At 36.3% G+C, this 21,945-nt stretch overlaps 1 protein-coding gene across 2 annotated transcripts in view; it reads right to left on the reverse strand.

The window, feature by feature from the left end:
• KLHDC10 (kelch domain containing 10) overlaps positions 1–21,945 on the reverse strand; it is a 56,645-nt gene that overhangs the window by 20,062 nt on the left and 14,638 nt on the right. For both annotated transcript variants that reach the window (XM_057731450.1, XM_057731451.1), the window contains exon 2: positions 4,181–4,267. In XM_057731450.1, coding sequence (XP_057587433.1) covers positions 4,181–4,267 — 87 coding nt within the window. The remainder of the gene's footprint in view (positions 1–4,180; positions 4,268–21,945) is intronic.

Below are 21,945 nucleotides of genomic sequence, written 5' to 3' on the forward strand. Positions count from 1 at the left end.
ACTAATGCCACTGCCAGGAAGGGAGAGAAGAAGTAGGAGAAATAACAGTTTTGAAAGCAGTCCCTTAATTATCTGCCCTGATATTCCATCTTCCCCCTACCTGCTCCTTCCTCCTAAACTTGCTGATTCTAGGCTTATAGTGTCAGGAAAGGGGCTCTTTTAAGAAATTCTCTGACTTCCAGCATGCAACAGGGGTTCCATTATTTGGGGTTCCATTTTATTCTGTTCTGGTTTCTCAATCATTATAATTCCAACTGCTTTCTATTTCCCTAAAATTCCTCAAATTTCCTGGTATTATAATAACAGCAAGAATGACGGCAGCTAACATTAAGTCAATATTGGCTAAATGTAAAAACTCTTCTAAGTGCTTTGCTCATATTACCTCTCTTGATACTCACAACAACAACCGTAGGAGGTTGGTACTATTATCATCATCCTAATTTTACAGATGAGGAAATTGAGGCAAAAAAAAAAAAAAGAATAAGCAACTTGTCCAAAGTCACACAGTTGGTAAATGGCAGAGCCTGGATTCAGACATAGGTAATCTGGCTTCAAAGCCTTCCTCTTCTGTTTTTCAATATAATTATGATTCATTCTTTTTTGTATGCCTGTTTTGTCATTTTCAATAACACCTGAGAAATATGGGAAGGTAAATGGGTGTAATTGGTCCATCATTTTGTAATGAAAACACACTGTTTTCACCACACCAATATTGTTTTCACATCACTTTTAATGGGTAGAAACATTTTAGAGAAGATGTAGGGTCTAGTGAAGGAATCTAGCAACAGAAAATAAGCCCTATGAAACTCTTTAATCAGAATCAAAAAAGGTAATGTGTAGGAGTCCCAAAACAATAGGCTTGAAAGTGGCAATTTCAAAAGTACAGATAAGTTCTTTTAAAAATCTAAGGAAAAACTAAATAGCATTTTCGTATTCTCAGCAACCCATTTAGTGTACTGTCACCACCAGAGAGAAGTTGAGAATGTACTAAGATTTTAGTCCCATCCTATTCCCTGACAGCAGCCTTACATATAATTCAAATACATATGATATACCTACTACATATAGTGTGCTACAAACTGGAGATAAAGAAATGAAAGGCACTGTCCCACTGGCCCTGCCCTTACAGAGCTTACAGTCTATGGCAGGCACAAACAAGTAAACAAATGACTATAATTGAGTGTGATAAGTGTTATGATACAGGCAGGTACACAGAGGGTGCAATCAAAACAAAGAGACAGGCCTTCCAAGGAGGTTTCCCTAGAAATAAGTCTTAGACTAAGTGTTCAAGGATATGCTATCATTGCCTTGGGGAGATTAAACTGAATTTATCACCTTTTCCCTCAATCTGCCCTTCCATCCATCTATATAACACCTGGTAAAGAGAAAATGGTCCACAGAGAGAGCTGGAAGCTTTCTTGATTTTTCCTTCCTCCTCTTCAATTGGTCATCAAGTCTCATCTAATTCCACCTCCTTGTATTTCAAATCTATTACCTCTTCTCTACTTCTACTATCTGTAACTACCTTAGTTGCAGCCTCCATCATTTCTCACCTTGATAACTCTAATAACCCTTTATCTGGTCTTCCAATTAAGTCTCTTAGCTAATTAAATAAACTGATCCTGGAACTCTCCTTGGGTGGTGCCCCACTTGATCTGGCCCCTCTCCAGCTTCTTCTTTCCACACTCTTTCCCATACTGCCGAACTTCCTAGAGTTCTCTGAAAGACCATACTCCGTTTTGCCCTATTGCCTTTACTCAAGCTGTTTGGTCCATGGTTTGAGATGTTCCAACCCTCCCCTGTTAACACATACTCAGACTACTCAGTACATCTCTTCTGAAAAGGCATCCTGATGGCTATTTCTCCTCCTCTGTCCCTCCCCCATGCTGAGTCAGGTATCTCTTCTGTGTGCTACCATACCATACTACCTCATCAGGACACTTATCACAAAGAATTACACTCAAATTATTCTGTCATTGTTTCTTTACCTGATTCTCTATTATCTAGTTGATTGAGCTACCACAGAGCCTGTTACACAGGAGGCAATCAAAAAATACTGAAAGAATGAAAGCATGAACAGAACGAACGAACGAACGAGGTTAGTTAAATCTGTGAAATCTGATGAGATAACCAAAGGAGTTAATGGAGAGGACAGAACGTTGGAGCAATACCCATCTTTAGTGAGTAGGAAGAAAGAAGCTAGTAAAGGAAACAGAATGAACAATCAAAGAGGTAGGAAGAAAACATCTCAGATTGTACAGCAAAGTATAACCCAAAAGAAGAGAAAAATTTAAGAAGGTGTAGGTGGTCAACAGATCAAACACTACAAACAGGTCAAAGAAGGTGAGAACTAACACAAGGCCACTGATTTACAGGTGGTCACTGGTGATCTTGATGTTGCTAATGCTGAGTCTACTCCCGCCTCACTCTTCTCAGCACTGTCAGAGACCATCTTCCTCAGCCATTTTTTGAGGCAATTTAGGGCTTACAAAAATAACCAAAGGTATGAAACTTACCTGTGCTAATCTCTTTTTTTCCATGATTAAAATGTTGAAAAACAGAAAACATACAAAAGAAAATAAAATCCCACCATCCAGATGTTATTTCACTATTTCCTTTTTTATGTTTATATTTGTACAAAATTGATATTATATTAAATTTTATATCCTAATTAAACAATTTCTTAATTAAAATTAAATTTAGTCAGCCTCCCAAGTGAGCTTTCTCATTGTAAATCAATAAATTAGCATTCTAATTTTAAAATAGAAAAAAGAAAAAATGTTATCGAATTAGATGTACTGCTTGGCCACCTGTGCATGGTTTTTTTGTTACATAACCCTAAAATTACCTCTTAGCTTCTATCAATAAAATTATTTATGCTAAAAGGTATCACAGCGGGAATTCTCTGACGGTCCAGTGGTTAGGATTTGGTGTCTTCACTTCCGTGGCCCAGGTTCAATTCCTGCTTGGGGAATTAAGATCCCGCAAGCCACACGGCATGGCCAAAGATAAAATAAAATAAAATAAAATGTAGCATAGCACCCTAAGTATCTTATCTTGACCCATTTAGGCTAGATTTTTTTTTTCATGATCTGAAGCTTGGCTGCTAAAAATAGGTTAGACACTAGATATAGAAACATCTTTAGCTGCTGCAGGACTTTAGTCTTTTTTTTTTTTTTAAATAACCTCTTCAGTCAAAATTAGATATACTGGCTTATAAATAATAAGGTCTAAATTATAACATTAAGAACGTTTGTCTGACAATTTGTTATATGCAGAAAAATAGTGTGAACCAGAGTTTTCAACCTTCTGAGATTTTCTTTTTTCAGTAAGGAGTATGTTTTACTGGAAGAAGTAAAACATAGAAAGAATGAAACATTTCTAAAAGTAAGAATTACTATAGGTCAAAGGACGTGAACATTTTTAAGGCTTTTGATACATATTACCAAATTAAATCCAGAAAGGCTGTGTTAAATTTATACTTCCTTCAAAATACGAGCTTCATTTCCCCTTACCCTTGCAACACTGAGTATTCTTATTTTTAGTCTTTGCCAATCTAACAGGTAAAAATGATAACCTTATTATTTGAATTATGTTTATAACAACAGTGGAAAAAAAACATTTGTTCATATTTATTGAGCTTTCTTTTTTTATAAATTGACTATGCATGTTCTTTTACCTATTTTTCCAGTGGGTATTTGCTTGTAAACTATTGATTTTATAGAGCTCTTTATATATTCATGGTATTAACCATTTGTTACAAATATTTCCCCCTTTTATCTTTTTATTTATGGTTTTTGACATAAGAGATTTTTGGTTTTACAGTCATATACTTTATTTCTTCCTTAAAGTCATATTTAGAAAATTATTTCCCACACCCATATTTTATAAATTATTCAAAGTTCTTTTCAATATGTTTACAGTGGAATAATACTGACATCAGTGAGATGATTTATTTCTACCAACTAATACATACTAGGTGATTTTAATTTCCTAAAACTTATAATTACAATTCCAACAGTGGTCAATACGAAACACAGGTTTAAAATTAAATTCTAGACTTTCCTTATCCAATTTTAGCTGTTTAGAAAATTTTTAAAAACCAGAGTTTTGAGTTTAGAAAATTCAAAGTTCCCTTTAACCCATATGAAGCACAGATCTCTTGCTAGTTATCACCCACCTCTCAAAAACCTGTTAGGGATCCTTATGATGGGACAGGACTGAATGAAGCGCCTCCTAACTGGGTCCCATCGTATTTTCTTCTTACCTGTTACCACAATTATCAGCAATAAGTCAGACACATACAACACATGGCAAATAATACATAGTAACTGTAGTTATAAAGACAGAAAAACAGGAAACAAAACAATACTTGAATACAGAAAGAAGTGATGTAAGGTTGCATTTAACCCTGTTTTGTAAGTCAAAACAAAATTAAATTAATATATAAGCAGTGATGGTTTTCAACTCATCCCCCAAAGAATACGAACAATTATGTTCACCATTTTTTGGAATTCTGGTTCAACAGAACATGCATTCAATAATCACCAATGCCATCTTGTGGCAAAAATTCACCAGGAGCTTTATAAACAGATTAGAAACAATGACATTTTAAAAAGTCAGTTACTGTTAGAAAGGGAGTTCTGACTAAAATTAATTTGGCATAACGTAGGCTCCTGGTCTCTTCCAGGTTTGGTATTCTTTTATCAGTTATATGGTTAAGAGGATAAAGCAAGGGGCACCATTCTTTAAATATGAAATAAGCTGATCTTGCTATAATTAAAATTTTATGGTAGCATCCAACAAACATTTGATATCTTTACACTTCCACTGTCAGGGGAGGGAAAAAAAGAAATTCCTCTGCCTTCACAGGAAGCAAGTTAACTGCACATTAACCCCAATTAAAACTTGTTTTCTTATAACACAGAAGAAAAATGCAAAACATAATAGAAGTATTAAATGGGATAATTTTGTCTCTTCCCAAAGGTTTGATAGCTCCCAAAGACAGCTCTTATAGGCAATAAAAACAATTAACATTGGTAAAGAATTAAAGTTTACAGAGCTTCCACACCTATTATCTCATTTGATCCTCACAACAACCCTGTATGGATTCAACAGTCATTTCATTAAGCACTTGCTATGCCTTGAGCCCTAGGCTAGGCTCCACAGTAGCCAAAGGAGGATATGACTCCTAGCTTCAAGAACTCATGGTTTTATGAGGAAGGCAGATGCCTAAACAAATAACTACATTAAGGTGAAGTAACTGCTATAATAGGGGCTATAAAAACACTTTGAGGAAGATATTATCATCTTAATTTTACAAGTAAGGAAGCTAAAAAAAAAATTAAGTGACTTAATGCCAAAGTCAGGAGTCAAGCCTGGGCAGTCTGCCTTCTACTACACCACACTTAACCTGTCTCACATTCCTTAAAAAACGTATAGGTTTTGGTCTTGGCAACTGGAAATATCTTAGATGTTCATCAGCAAGGTCTGGTTTGTTCACCATAGTACTTATACATAGAGATACATAAATTCTGTGTAATGAAATGGCATTACTTGTACATGTATACTTAATACTGTGGAGGAGACAGACTAGTGGGCAAGGGAAAGAATTATTTACTTTGCAAAAGGGTTTATCTGCTAATCCTCTAAGTCTTTTAAATCAGTCATTCCCAAACGTTGATCTACACACCACTGTTGGACCAAGATGAAGATTCACTAGTCCAACACAAAATGAGAAAAATATGGATAAGGCAATGCTAAAATGTTCATTTAAAAGTCTGTCCTTTTTTCAGAAATTAGAAATTTCTGTTATTAAATATTCTTTTATTTTATGAGCTGAAGGTGCCAGAAAATGGTATTTGATTTTGTTTTTTAATATTCTTTCTTGGAAAAGTAGAAAATTTGCAAGCCCATGTGTATCCCCAAAATATATATTTTTTTTAATTTATAGGTTTATGACATTCAAAGACTGGAGAAGCACAGCTTTAAATCAATACAATATTTGTCAATTACTCCTAAGTCCAACATTGTAAACCATACTATTAAAGGATACATAAGATGTATAAGAAACTTCCCTTGCCCTCAAGAAGCTTATATTCTAATTAGGGAGACAAGACAAACACATAAAACAATTAGAGAGCAAAACAAGACAGCATAAAACAAGCAGTTAGCTTAAAATTTGACATTTTTATGTATCAAAAGCATTAAAATGTACATACCCTTTGACCCAGCTATTCCACTTCTAGGAATTTATTCCTAAAGAAATAATCATAGATGCATGGAAAGATGTATGGACAAAGATACACATTGTGATATTATTTATAATGGTAAAAAATTAGAAACACTTTCAGTGTCCAATGATAGATGATTAAGTAAGCTAAATAAACATTTAAATATATTCATATTCTACGCACCATTAAAAAGTACATACAAGTATATTTACTAACATGAGAAAACATTCACAATATATTGCAAATGAAAGGTGCAAGGTACAAAATAGTAGCAGCGTATGACACCATATTAACAAAGGAAAAAGTGTATATGTTCATGAAAAGTACAGGCAGGCTGTACATCACATTTCAATTGTGGTTATCTTTGGGCAGTTATTATGAGTAATTTTGTTTTTTTCTCCTTAGTGCTGGTCTTTATTTTTCAATCTCTCTCACTGAGTAGGCATTACTTTTGGACTGGAAAAAAAACAATACCATATTACTTTATTTTTTTTTTGAAGCTATAATAAGAAAATACTGCAAATAAATAGACCAAAGTATCAACAGTGGTTATGATTCAGGTCGAGGATTATCACCCCTTTTATATTATCCCAAAATTCTAAGACGTATTATTTTATAATGGAAAAATATAAAACAAATTTAGATAACAATGAGGGAGTAAGAATGAAAACTACTGAACCAAGACTGTAATCAAAAATCCTTTTTGATGTTTTCTCAGAGCTCTGCCAAATATCTTTGGCCTTCTCTCAGCAACCAACATAAGTCTGTCACAAGCACAGGCTGACTCTACAGAGGTTATTCATGCAAAGTAGGCAGTAACTTCAGAACCCATGTTTTTTCCCTTCAGCCAAAGAGCAGAAAAAAAGAGAAACCAGCAACATAGCAAATATATGCCTCTCCAATTTCAGGTAAATACATTCCTTAAGTTCTGTTCATTGAAGCTTTAATTTTTATATATTTGAATGCCAATCTTCATTTGTGATTGCTTCTACTCTTCAAAACAAAAACCATAATTTTTTTCAATCATTTCATCAATATTTTTTGCTAGCTTTTCGATTTTTCCTTTTTATTTATTTCACTATAAATATGACAGTCATTGACAGTCAAGATGGTAGGCTGAGCACAATGAAAGCAAGCTCCCCTCTTCCCAAAGCCCCACAAATAACACAAAAGCCATTAAAAAAAAAACTATAATCAAAAGAAAGCAAGAAATGGTCTTAGTCAATCACTAAAAGATGAAAAGCTGACAGAATCAGCTTACAGTAGGAAACCACAGTCCTACACACCCAGAGTAGAGGACTATTGCAAGTTATCTGAATAGCCCTCAGAGTAAACTAATAACCCCAGAGGTGGAAGACACCAGAAAGAACTGAAATAATTTACAGAATTTATAGCATAACTTGTTAGGGGGTGGCACGGAAGGTACAAAGCAGGTCAACCTCTCCCACCATTTACTATTTTGGTTCAAGCATTATAGAACAGAGGTACATAATTTATTCCCAGATGGGAACAGTGGCATCAAACAAGAAAGGTGTCACTCCCCAGGTAGGAACAATGAGTATAAATACTTGGATCAGAAAGACAGGACAGAGGTGGATATTAAATCCCAGGCAAAAGAGGGGACAGACTCTAAAGAAGACTGGCAATTGGTACACTCTATCTCATTGCACATTCCATCTCTACCCACAGTCAGTGGAGACCTGCTGCAATAAACAGATGTAACATTCACAGGAAGGCTAACAAGGACTGTCAAATAAAGGTGAATGAGCACAAAACCAAGACCCAAACATGAAAAAGTTATTAATGTGACAAGCAGAAGAACTCACACCCCAAGAAAGGGAGTTAACAAATTAAAAAGAATGAAAACCTTAGATTAGGTACAATTAATATCCTGAGATATGCAAGATGATAACACATTTATTTAAAAAGAAGTAAGCTGGAACTCTCAGAAATTAAATTTTGATCATTTAACTAAAAAAACTAATTAAGGACTGAAAAAAAAATAAAGAACAAATTAAATTAGTAATCTAAAAGATAGACCCAAGAAATTCATCAGAATATAGTAAGAAGGAAAAAGAGGTGGGAAGCATTTTAAGAAGTTAAGATATAAAAGGGAATTGAGCAATTACATCAAAATTCCACCTGCCGTGGGGGGGACTCGAGGGAGGGTGGGGGGGAGTCAAGGGAGGGAGGGAATACGGGGATATGTGTATTAAAACAGATGATTGAACTTGGTGTACCCCCCAAAAAATAGTTAATAAATAAATAAAATTAAAATTGAAAAAAAAAAACAAAAAACAAACAAACAAAATTCCACCTGCCTTTTTTTGCAGAAATGGACAAGCTAATCTGAAACCTCGTATGGAAATACAAAGAACCCAGAAAACCAAAACGATCTTGAAAAAGAATTAAATTGGAAGACTCACACTTCTGGTGTCAAAACTTACTAAAAAGATACAGTATTCAAAACTGTAGTACTGGTACAAGGATAGATGTGTATTAATGGGACAGAATTGAAGGGTCTACAAGTAAACCCATTATCTATGGTCAATCGACTTTTGACAAGAGTGACAAGAATCCTCAATGGGGAAAGCATAGCCTTTTCAACAGATGGTCCTGGGACAACTAGATATACTCTTAAACCTAGAATTCTACACCTACTCAAACTCGCAGCCAATTGCGGGAGTGAAATTAAGGCTTTTTATTTTTTATTTTTTTGGCCACACTTCACAGCTTGTGGGATCTTAGTTCCCCAACCAAGGATCAAACCCGTGTTCCCTGCAGTGTCCTAACCACTGGACGGCCAGGAAATTCCCAAGACATTTAAGAATGTACAAGGACACAAAATTTTTGCTTCCCTCAGAGTTCTGGTGAACAAATTACTCAAAGATACATATCTAAAATTCAAAAAAGTAATCCAAGAATAATAATCAAGGTATAAGAAAAGAGTAGGCAGAGAAATCAGTAAAGTAAGTTTAAATAAGTGCTGACTGGAAAACAAAACAAAACACAAAGGCTTACTAACATTCAAAACTGTAATCTCAGATGATACTGACAGGAATAATTATGAGAGTAAGATGAAGTGTTGGGAGAAGGGTGAGCAGGTAAATGGTAAAGTCCTTGTCTTATTCAGAAAAAAGATACAAAAAGTGATTAATACAGATATTGACAGAAAATATAAATTTAAGTATTATATAAAAAATTTAAGATGGTTCACTCCAAACATTTAAGGAAGACACAAATGCTTTCAGAGAATAGAGAGGGGCTTCCCAGGTGGTGCAGTGGTTAAGATTCTGCCTGCCAATGCAGAGGACATGAGTTCAATCCCTGCTCCAGGAAGATCCCACACACCACGGAGCAACTAAGCCTGTGTGCCACAACTACTGAGCCTGCGCTTTAGAGCCCGTGAGCCACAACTATTTAAAAAAAAGAGAGAGAGAGAGAATGAGAAACTCATTTATGAGATTAGCAGAACCCTGATATCAAAATCCGATAAAGACATTAAAAATCATTACAGGTCAACATCCTTTATAAACATAGGCACAAAAATTCTAAACAAAATATTATCAAATCAAAGTTACATAAAAAGGATAATACATCATGACCAAGTGAAATTTGTTCCAAAAATGTAACACTGATATAACATTCACCACAAAAAAAAGGAAGAGAAAAACTATGCAATCATCTCAATAAATGCAGAAAAAGCATTTGATAAAATTCAACACCAAGAAAACTGGGGGAAAAAGAAACTTATGCTTACACAAAACCTTGTACATAAATGTTCATAGAAAGTTCACCCATAATAGCCAAAACTTGACAACAACCTTCCAACAAATCAGAATGGGTAAACGAACTGTGGTTCATCCATACCATGGCTGACTACTTAGTATCCATGAACTAACCACTGACAGGGGCAACAACTTGGATGGCTCTTAAGGGAATTATGCTGAATAAACAAGGCCAATGTCAAAAGGTTACATTCCTCTTATATAACATTACAGAAATGACAAAATTATAGAGATGGGGAACAGATGAGTGGTTGCCAGGGGCTTGCCAGGAGGAGGTGGCTATGCCTATACAAGGGTACGTGAGGGACCCTTGTAAATGAATCTGTTCCATATCTTGACTAGGTGGCCATGCAAATCTACACATGTGATAAAATTACACAGAACTCAACACAAACATGCACAACACACACACAAATTAGTGCATGTAAAACTAATGAAATCTGAGTAAAGTAAGTTGATGATATCAATGTCAATTTCTTGGTTGCGTTACTATGCAGTAGTAACAAGACATTATCATCTGGGAGACTAGATGAAGGGTATATGGATCTCTGTATTATTTCTTACAATTGCATGTAAATCTACAATATCTCAAAGTAAAAAGTATGAAAAATTAAATAAATAAAAACCAAAATGAAGAAAAAAACCTGACTGTTGATATGGGGCAGACTGCATTCAAAATGACATACCTGAAACAATTATGGATATTTTAACAATTAGAACTATTGATAGAGAACATGATCTAAAAATTCTGGTTTAGGTGATATGGTCCTACTGCATTATACAATTCAGTATCTATAAAGAATTTCAAAAGAGAAGCAAATTAATACTGGATTCAGAATCACTGCATGGTTGTGCAGATTGGTTACTGCACGAGAGCTCCATGCCAAGTGGCTAAATGGTGGCTAAAATCCAGCCTGCACTCTACTGCCCAAGGTACTCACAGAACTATGTCTACGTGCACCATGGCACACTTTGGGCTGGCAGTGACCAACCTGTTAAGTAAATGACTTTCTTTTAAACATAAGAGAAATAACATTTATTAAGTATCTACTCTATTCCTAGCATTTATACACTCATTTTTAAATTTCTGCCTTTGGCTTTCAAAATAAGATCTGAAACCATATCTTAGTTCTATTGTGCTGCTTGGGTATACAGTATTCCTTAGGAGGCTTCAGTTCTGCCTCAAATCCTTTTCAGGACAAAGTGGTATATAAATTAATACAAACCAAAATATGAATTACAGTGCAATATCGTACTGTGTTAGGGTTTACTTAATCATGGCATTATATATACACGAGGGTGAGTCAAAAATCATTCACACTCCGGTTATATTAAAACTTCTGTTGGCCACACTGTCTTATCAGCGCTCTCCATTCAAGGTGACTATCTCCCCAGTCACTGCTGTACAGGTATGAATGTGTTACATCAGTTCATTTGTAATTGCAGTGCAAGCAAAAATGGATGCCCCACTCGTGATTTGCATGAAAGAAGAGCAGTGTGCAGCGATTCGTTTTTTGTGGCCTGAGGGTGTACCTGGTGCCATTATTTATCAACGACTTTGTGCACAGTATGGAGAAACTGTATTGTCACAAAGAAGTGTGTATGAATGGATAGAGAAGTTCAAGGGAGGTCACACAAGTGTTAGCCATCAAGAAGGAGCCAGACGCCTATCCACATCCACGGCTGATGACAACATTGAGCGTACACATGAAATGATTCTGTTGAATACACAAGTGACAGTAGGTTACGTGGCAAATCATTTGCAAATCAGCCATGGTTCTGCCTATGAAATGATACATGACAAACTTAGGTTTCGAAAAGTTTGTGCTGAAGCCAAATTTTGGATTAAATGCAGAGGACTGCTATCCAAGGGCATTGTGATCTTGCATGACAATGCACGTCCACGCATCGTCAACTGCCCACACTGTTGACACTCTGTAATAACTTCATTTTGAGGTGTTAAGGCATCCTCCCTATAGCCCTGATCTTGCTCCATCGGACGTTCACCTGTTTGGTCCCTGGAAAGCAGCCCTACGAGGACACATGCACTTCAGAAGAAGTGAAGACAGTGGTGCATTCATGGCTCACAGCTCAGCCTAACACATTTTTTAACAAGGGAATACAAAAGCATGTTGACAGATGGACAGAGTGTATTAAAAAGGAGATTATGTCAAAAAATGATGTATTTGTCTTTTCTAAAGGTTAATTAAAATAAATTCTACAGCCAGAGTGTGGATAATTTTTGACTCACCCTCATATGTATGTATGTATGTATGTGTGTGTGAAAACAACTGCATTTCTTAATAAAAACACTGTTCCAAGAACTCATTTAAATCCTTACCACAACTCTGAGATAGATACAAAATTATGATCCTCAATTCACAGATTAGAAAACTAAGACGTAGAGAGATTAAGTCATTTGTCCAAGGCCATTTAGCTAAACAAGTAAAAACTCTGGGATTCAAACCCACGCAGTTTGGATCCAAATTACTCTTAACCACTCTACAATAACGCTAATAATCACAATTCAATTTGGCACCTGAAAAAGTATGTCTAATAGAGGCACTTGATAAATGCTTGTTGAATGAATGAAGGAATATTATGGCAGTAAATCTCAACCAAAGGTAAACTATCCCAACTCCCTAAAAAAGTTGCTTTCCTCTCCCAAGGTTCTGGTATTATTCTCCATTATACAGTCATCCCTCAGTATCCACTGGGGATTGGTTCCAGGAGCCCCACAGATACCAAAATCTGAGGATGCTCAAGTCCCTTATTCTGTAAAATGGGTAAGTATTTGCATACAACCTATCCTCACAACCTCCCCTATACTTTAAATCCTCTGTGGATTACTTACAATACCTAATACAATGTAAAAGCTATGTAAGTAGTTGTAAACACAACGTAAATGATCTGTAAATAGCTGCTGGAGTGCAGCAAATTCAATTTTTGCTATCTGGAACTTTTATCTTCCCCACATATTTTTGATCTGAGGTTGGCTGAATTCATGAATGCAGAACCTGCAGATACAGAGGGCCAACTGCCACTTAGTTAAGAATAAAAACCATAGGAGGTCATTGTAACTAATGGAATAACTGTTAATACTTCCTATCCCTTAGATTTTTAGGAATCAAAAATGGTTAAGAACAACTGTGCTGGCAACTCGAACATCACTCTGATTCTTTAAAGGGCCTTCAGTAGGGTGTGAGCAGCTGTTGACTACTTATTGACTTCTACAGTACTTCCCAAATACATGCAAAGGAAATGTATCTTTAGGGAGCTAACAATATTGAGGCAAAAGCAGCTATCTGCCCCCCCAGACACCAGATATGTTATACCTTCTGTTTTTTTAACCACAACCTTATTTATTTTAAATATTCTATTTTCATATATATGTTTATAAGTCAACTCAAATATTTAGGCACTAAGAGAGAAATAAATGGTAAATGAATGAAAATTGCCTTTCTGTTCCCTGCCATATCTGTTGATCATTAAAACATGTTCATTTTGCCTGCCATGCTTCATTTTTCTGTTCTCTTTCACTTTAGTCTCTTTTCTGACATTACTCCTCTAACATTTGTAGCAAAAGGCAGGCCTATCATAGACTTCTTTCCTTCTATAAAAATGAAGTAATCACAGCACACTGAGAGACATCTTCAAATCTTAACCCATCTTTGTCATTCTGGTTTATATCATTAGTTATTCAAGTATTACTTTACTGAAAAAAACAGACTTGTTTGGGTAAGTAGTTTTTGGGGGAGGGAGGGAGCACAGGAGGAGTTGTATCAGGCTCAAACTGTTCCAAAAGGTAGATGTGATACTGAAACCAGTGTTCACAAATGACTGAATTCTAAGCTATACTATCCTTCCTTAGAAATAGTAAAAATAAAAGAGGCTAAAAATTTACAGATTAAAAATTAATCAAAAAATACTATAATTCATCAACTTGTGTTAGATTAAAATATTAAATCTGGATCTAACAAAAATTCTAGGGACACTCCTGATTTAAAATAGCATCATCACATTCCTAATGTTTAAGAATGGCTGCCAAGACTGAAATAAAGTTTTAAATAAAAACCCCACCCTTTTGGACCAGTTTAATCTTCTGACAGGAAGAATTAACTACAAGCACACCACAAACTGTATGTATACTAGGTGGTCTCTAAAGCTCTAAAAATTCTAGTTTTCAATGGAATCAGAAATGCTCTAAGAATCTTAGAACTTACCCAGTGTAATGGTTCCCGAGATGTTGGACTAGATGGCTCATTGCAAGCTTATTAAAAAATATAAAAATAGGGCCCCTGGTGGTGCAGTGCTTAAGAATCTGCCTGCCAATGCAGGGGATATGGTTTCAAGCTCTGGTCCGGGAAGATCCCACATGCCTCGGAGGAACTAAGCCCATGTACCACCACTACTGAGCCTGCGCTCTAGAGCCCACGAGCCGCAATTAACTGAGCCTGCACACCATGACTACTGAAGCCCACGTGCCTAGAGCCTGTGCTCCGCAAGAGAAGCCACCACAACAAGAGGCCCACATGCTGCAACAAAGAGTAGGCCCCACTCTCTGCAACAAGAGAAAGCCCACGTGCAGCAACAAAGACCCAACATAGCCATTAAATAAACACTTTTTTTTGAAAAAGTTATTTCTCTCCCTGAATGGTTTCTCAATGTTTTCTTTTGTATATGCACAGTATTTAAAGCTAAATACATTACCTCTTTCTAAGGTACACAGTTCACATTAGAAAATTCATATTCCTGCATCATTTGCATATTTGTGTGTGTGTTAAGGAATTTATTTTATGCGACACCAAGATGTTTGTGGTTAGCTTTGGTTTGATCAATTACACATCTGATTCAAATTAACTGAGTTGACAGTGTGCTGATGAAACCAAATGGCAAAAGCTACTGTGGGTAAAAAGGGAAACAACTTTTTAAAAAAGCACTGTTAGTAGATGGAGAGAAATCATAAAGATCTGAGCAGGAATAAATGAAATGGAGACAAAGAAAACAATAGCAAAAATCAATAAAACTAAAAGTTGGTTCTTTGAGAAGATAAATAAAATTGATAAACCTCTAGCAAGACTCATCAAGAAAAAGAGGCAGAGGACTCAAATCAATAAAATTAGAAATGAAACAGGAGAAGTTACAAAGGACACCACAGAAATAAAATGCATCAAAAGAGATTACTACAAGCAACTACATGCCAATAAAATGGACAACCTGGGTAAAATGGACAGATTCTTAGAAAGGTATAAGCTTCCAAGACTGAATCAGGAAGACACAGAAAATAGGAACAGACCAATCACAAATAATGAAATTGAAACTGTGATTAAAAAATCTCCCAACAAACAAAAGTCCAGAGCCAGATGGATTCACAGGTGAATTTTATCAAACATTTAGAGAAGAGCTAACACCCAGCCTTCTCAAACTCTTCCAAAACATTGCAGAGGAAGGAACAATCCCGAACTCATTTTATGAAGCCACCATCACCCTGATACCAAAACCAGACAAAGATACTACAAAAAAAGAAAACTACAGACCAATATCACTGATGCAAAAATCCTCAACAAAATACTAGCCAACAGAATCCAACAACACATTAAAAGGATCATATACCATGATCAAATGGGGTTTATCCCTGGAATGCAAGGATTCTTCAATATATGCAAATCAATCAATGTGATACACCATATTAACAAACTGAAGGATAAAAACCACATGATCATCTCAAAAGATGCAGAAAAAGCTTCTGACAAAATTCAACACCCATTTATGATAAAAAACTCTCCAGAAGGTGGGCATAGAGGGAACCTACCTCAACATAATAAAGGCCATATATGACACACCCACAGCAAACATCATTCTCAATGATGAAAAACTGCAAGCATTCCCTCTAAGATCAGGAACAAGACAAGGATGTCCACTCTCGCCACTACTATTCAACATAGTTTTGGAAGTCCTTGCCACAGCAATCAGAGAAGAAAAAGAAATAAAAGGAATCCAAATTGGAAAAGAAGAAGTAAAACTGTCACTTGTTTGCAGATGACATGATACTATACATAGAAAATCCTAAAGATGCCACCAGAAAACTACTCGAGCTAATCAATGAATTTGGTAAAGTTGCAGGATAAAAAAGCACTGTTCAACTCCAATGACTCTCTACCTAATTTTTTTTTGGCTTAATTACTTCTAATTTCACTATCTAGTCTTATACACAACTCAATGATCACACTTTAGATGAAGCTTAGACCAAATTCACTGACAGTGCAGCATGTATAAAAAGGAAAAGCATTAGATGGAGCTAAATTCTTTTTTTCTTTAATTAATTAATTAATTTATTTATTTTATGGCTGAGTTGGGTCTTCATTGCTGAGCTTAGGCTTTTTCTAGTTGTGGTGAACAGGGGCTACTCTTCATTGTGGTGCATGGGCTTCTCATTGCAGTGGCTTCTCTTGTTGTGGAACTTAGGTTCTAGGCACCCAGGCTTCAGTAGTTGCAGCATGTGGGCTCAACAGCTGTGGCTCTCAAGCTCTAGAGCACAGGCTCAGTGGTTGTGGTGCACGGGTTTAGTTGCTCCGCGGCATGTGGGATCTTCCTGAACTAGGGCTTGAACCCGTGTCCCCTGCATTGGCAGGAGGATTCTTAACCACTGCACCACCAGGGAAGTCCCTGAATTCTAAATGCAAGAGGAAGCCACTACGGATTCTGATCTGGGACGCAATAAGCATAGCTATGCTTTTGTAAGATTAATCTTGTTTCAGTACATAGAATGAAATAGGAAAGGAAGACTGAGAATGACGAAAACATTACAAGTTTCCCCTGTTATCCGAAAGTAGACTGTTTCTAATGAAACCTTTCCTGAGTCGAAATGGTGTAATACCTTAATTACCTTTGTGCTAACTGATGCACAAAATAAATCCTGAAAAAGCACAGATACTCACAGACACAGTGCAAAGCTATGGTGGCTTGATGCTGAGATGCTGAGTGTAGTTCCCAGGGAAGAAGCCTGTCGGGGTTACTCATGCTGCTCAGGGTGTGCCCTGCCTCTATAACAGCTCGCTGCAAAATAAACGCTGAACCAATTTTTGTTTTTCACCTTTTTTCATAAAAGTGAAAACTCTTTGCAGATTTCTTTCAGTTAGTGAAAACAGACTAACATAGGTCTTTTTTTTTTTTTAGAGCAGCTTCAATTTTTTTATTTTACATAGAGAATGTGGTAGGTAATTTTGCCTTTAAAATATCAATACATATAGTGATGGAGAACAAAAATATGGTGCCCTGAAAACAAGTTTTAATTTGTCACACAATGCAGAAAACCTGACAATGTTCACACTGGTGGTCTTGTGGTTGTCCTCCGCCGCTCCCCCTCCCCTTTGCATTACTGATAATTGCATCTTTATCCAGCCTGAAAGGATAATGGGTGTCATTCAGATAGTCTCTTATGTCTGACTGTCTTTTCTTTCTTTCCCATGTCCTGTAGGAGAAGATGCTAACATAGGTCTTTCTTAAAAGTGAAGTGGTGTAAAGCAAACTTTGGAAAAGCGGGGCATACCTGTATTAATATTGTTCAATTGGAGGCAGTGAAGGCCTGAATTACAGCAGAACTGGGAAGGACAGGCAACAGAGATGAGGACAGCACCGTGATTAAAAGCATGGACTTTGGAACCACACTGCTGTATCCAAATCCTGTATTCAAATCCCAGCTCTGTCCCTTGCTAGCTATATGGCTTGGACAGCTTCTTTCTCTAAGAAAAGGGGACGATAACAGTACCTACTCCTCATTCGGTTATGAGTAAATATTTATAAAAGTGCTTAGCTGATAATATTATTTGGGGATAAAACACAAGGACTTAAAGACTAGCTGGATGGGAAAGCTGAGTAAGATAAAGAGATAACTATAAGTGTGAGTTTTTAATTTCAGTAACTTGAAGATAACTTTAAAAACACAGATATTAAAGGGAAAGTTGGCAATATTTATCACTATGCATTGCACAATGTTTTTAAAGAGTAAAAGACCAGAAACAATTTAAGTATTTAACAATTGTGTGGCTGGCACGTTGCTGTACACCTGAAACTAACACATCATTATAAATCAACTATATTCCAATAAAAATTTTAAAAAATATGTGTGGCTGGTAAATTAGTGTACATCCATACAATACAATACTTTCACCCATGAAAAAGAATCAGATCAATCTAAATGTGCTAATATAGAATAATCCCCAAAATATATTTTCAGTAAAAAGAAAAAAGGACAGGTGCAGAAAGAATACTTTATGATCTACTCTAATTTGTTTAAAAATAAAGATAACATATACCTATGTGCATATATATACAAATTCTAATTCTGGAAAGATACACCAGAAACTCTAACAGATGATACCTCTGGGGAGAGACTAGAGAATCAGGGATCTAGGGAGAAAAGAGATTTTGTCTCCCTTGTATACTATTTGATTTTATCATGTTCATGTAGTGTTTTTCAGTTTAAAAAAATTAATGAAAAATAAATGACAGGCAGGGAAGGTTGAGTTCAATAGAAAGAAATCATATTTACATATTTAAGTGAGCATAACTTTTATGTGTTCCACAAGTCTGCCCAGTATAGATTTTGGTAATGGTCTAATGATCTGGGAGTTCAAAAACACTAAAGACTTAAAAAAAAAAGAAAAGAAAAGATAGTCTTTAAAATAGCTCAGAGAGAATAAACAAAATGAATCTTAAAAAGTATACAGGCTAATTAAAAACTAGGCTGCATTTCAAAATTCTAAATTTATACGTCAGTTTGTGATTTGAAATTCTGAATATATATTCCCATGTTACATATAGTTAATAAGTCCCTAGGCCAGCCCACAAAAGCTTACTACACCCACAATGATTACTATAGTACTGCAGTAATAGCCACACAGAGTCCACCACTTTAGAACCTTATCTCACTCAAGTTCTCAGGCACATCTGACAAGGTGAGCTCTCCCTCTATGAAACAATTTCTTCTCTTGGCCTTTGTGAAACCAAGCAGTCCTGCTTTTCCTCCTATTTTACTGACCTTCCTCACTTGCTTCTCCTTTCCTTCTCACCTTCAAGAGTTATAGTCTTCTGCCCCTATTTCTATTTAATCTTTCTTGGTGATCTCACCTAATTCAGTGACTTTAAATACCATCTGTATGCTAATAATTCCAAAATTTATATCCTGAGCCTCCACCTCTCCTTGAGTTTGATTTATATATGAAGATTGCCTCCCCATATCCTCTACTTGGAGGTCAAATAGTCATCTCAAGCTTAACACAGCCAAAACAGAACTCTTGATTGACCCCCACAATCCTGCTTCTCTGTCTGTTCTATAACATTTAATGACACCATCATCCATCCAGTTGCTCAAGACAAAAACTTAGGAATCATGCTGACTCCTCTCTTTCCTTCATATCTCACAGTAAATCCTGTTAATGCTACTTTCAAAATATATCTCATACTCAATCACTTCTCACCACCTACACCACTGTACCCTACTCCAAGCCACCATCATTTTTTTAGGAGACTACTGCAATGTTTTTCTAAATGGCCTTGATGCTTCACTTTTACCAATTCCCACAATCCGTTCTCCACCCGGCAATTAGAGAGAGCTTTAAAAAATGTAAATCACATCACATACTTCCCTGCTTAAAATTGTCCAATAGCTCCCCCTCTTAGAATAAAGAAAGGTCACAAATTCAGTTTTAGACATGATAAACTTGAGGCGTAAAAGCCATATAAGTGGGACATGGAGAAAGCAAGTATGTGGCCATCCAAGAGAGATTTGGGCAGAAGTTACAAAGTTGCCTTACTTATTAGCATATGAATGAAAAATGAAAGCCATGGATTTGGAAGAGAATACCTAAAATAAATTGAAAAAAGAAGGGCAGAGCCATGGGAACAAGACTTGAGAACTCCAATAGCTTAAAGGCCTGGTAGAAGAAGAAGGATCAACAATGATGACTAAGTATGAGAGTCCAGACGCATAAAAAGAAAACCAAACCTGATGCCAAGGAAAAAGGGTGGTTCAAAATTAAGAGAGATCAGGTAAGATGGAGACTGAAAGACACTCACTTGATTTGACAACACATAAGTCATTTGTGACTTTAGTAAGAGCTACTTTAAAAACATGATTGAGAGAGATGGCAATGAAGACAGCAACTCTAGTCAATGCTTTCATGAACTTGCTTATGAAAGAAAAGGGAGACACCAGAGAGATAAAACTTGAGCAAGTTCAAATGCTATAGGGATGATTTGATGGAGAGAAAAAGATTGAAGACACAAATAAATGATAAAAATGTAAACTTTCTGAAAAGGCAGGAAGGGATGGAATTAAGGCACAGATGGAAGGATGCAACAACTATTTCTGATAACACTAAACATAAAATTGTACTTGGGAAAAAAAAGGATTTGGAAAAACCATACAAAACTTGTATGTGCAGGACTTCCTTGGTGGTGCAGTGGTTAAGAGTCTGCCTGCCAATGCAGGGGACACGGGTTCAAGCCCTGGTCCAGGAAGATCCCACATGCTGTGGAGCAATTAAGCCCATGCGCCACAACTACTGAGCTTGCGCTCTAGAGCCTGCAAGCCACAACTACTGAGCCCATGCACCAAAACTACTGAAGCCCGTGCACCTAGAGCCCATGCTCCACAACAAGAGAAGCCACCGCACCGAGATGCCTGCACACCACAACAAACGCAGCCAATAAATTAATTAATTAATTAAAAATTTTTTAAAAATTTATGTGCTAAATCCCTAGGTTAAAAATGTGTATTTAGACATGTAATGTAAAATAATCTAAAGTCAACTCTTTTGCATGAATAACTATAGACACTGACAATTAGTAACTCATTCAATAAACTTTTACTGAAAGTCTGCTATAAGCAGGGCAGTGTTCTAGTCTCTGTGGAAGGTGACAGAGAATAAGATTATTTTTGCCTTTCAGAAGCCCATTGTTAGTAAGCAGATAAGTTCAAAAAACATATACTTGCAATTCGGTATAATTACTGTGATCCTTTGTATATAAAAAGGAAGGTGATGGCACGAAGAAGAGGCACAGTAGCATGGACTCTGAAGTCTAACAGACCGGGTCTGAATCCTAACTCTGACACTTATGAGCTACATAAACTGTGAGCAAGTTCTGTAGCTTCTCTCTAAGCCTCAGTTCCTCATCACAGAAGGAGATGAGAAAGTTAACTACCTCACAAAGTTATGAGGATTAAAGTTAATACTCGCAAAACACCCTGAACAGAGTGAGACACACAGTCACTACTCAGTACAAGTAACTTATTTGTATTAAAAGAGAGAATAGAAAAAAAGCCGTATAAAATATACTTGTGTGAGCCTTAGAAGACAGGAGAATGGCAATCTAGGAAGAAAAACGGTTATGTGCAGAACCATGACACAGTGTGGTACTGCAGGAAACTGCAACTCTAAAAAAAAAATCTTGGAAAAAGTAAGGTTGGGAGAGATTTAAGGCAACTAACTGCAAATAGTTCTACAGCTGAAATATAAAATTAAAGACAAATGGTGAGGCTGCAGAGGCAGAAAAGAACAGACTGAAAAGTTAGGGTAAAGAGGAAAAACTGACATGACTTTATGACCAACTGGATAAGGGGCAAGCAAAAGAAAGGAAACTAATGTGATTCTCAGATTTCTGGCTTGATTCACTAAATTGATGAAGTAGCCATTAAATTAGTCAGAATAAGGAGCTTAGAGGGGAGAACAGGTTTGGCAGGAAAGATAATGAAATTGTTTTTGGACATGCTGAATTTAAGGCACTCTTCAGTCACCTGGGTGGCAATGTCTAGTAGCCATTGGCAAACAGGCCAGGAAAACAGGTCTAGATGGAAGACAGATTTGGATGTTGTCAGGATATTAATGATATCACCCAGGGGAAAATATAAGAATAAGGAGGGA

The sequence above is a fragment of the Hippopotamus amphibius genome, chromosome 4, assembly GCF_030028045.1.
Source record: "Hippopotamus amphibius kiboko isolate mHipAmp2 chromosome 4, mHipAmp2.hap2, whole genome shotgun sequence".
NCBI lineage: Eukaryota > Metazoa > Chordata > Mammalia > Artiodactyla > Hippopotamidae > Hippopotamus > Hippopotamus amphibius.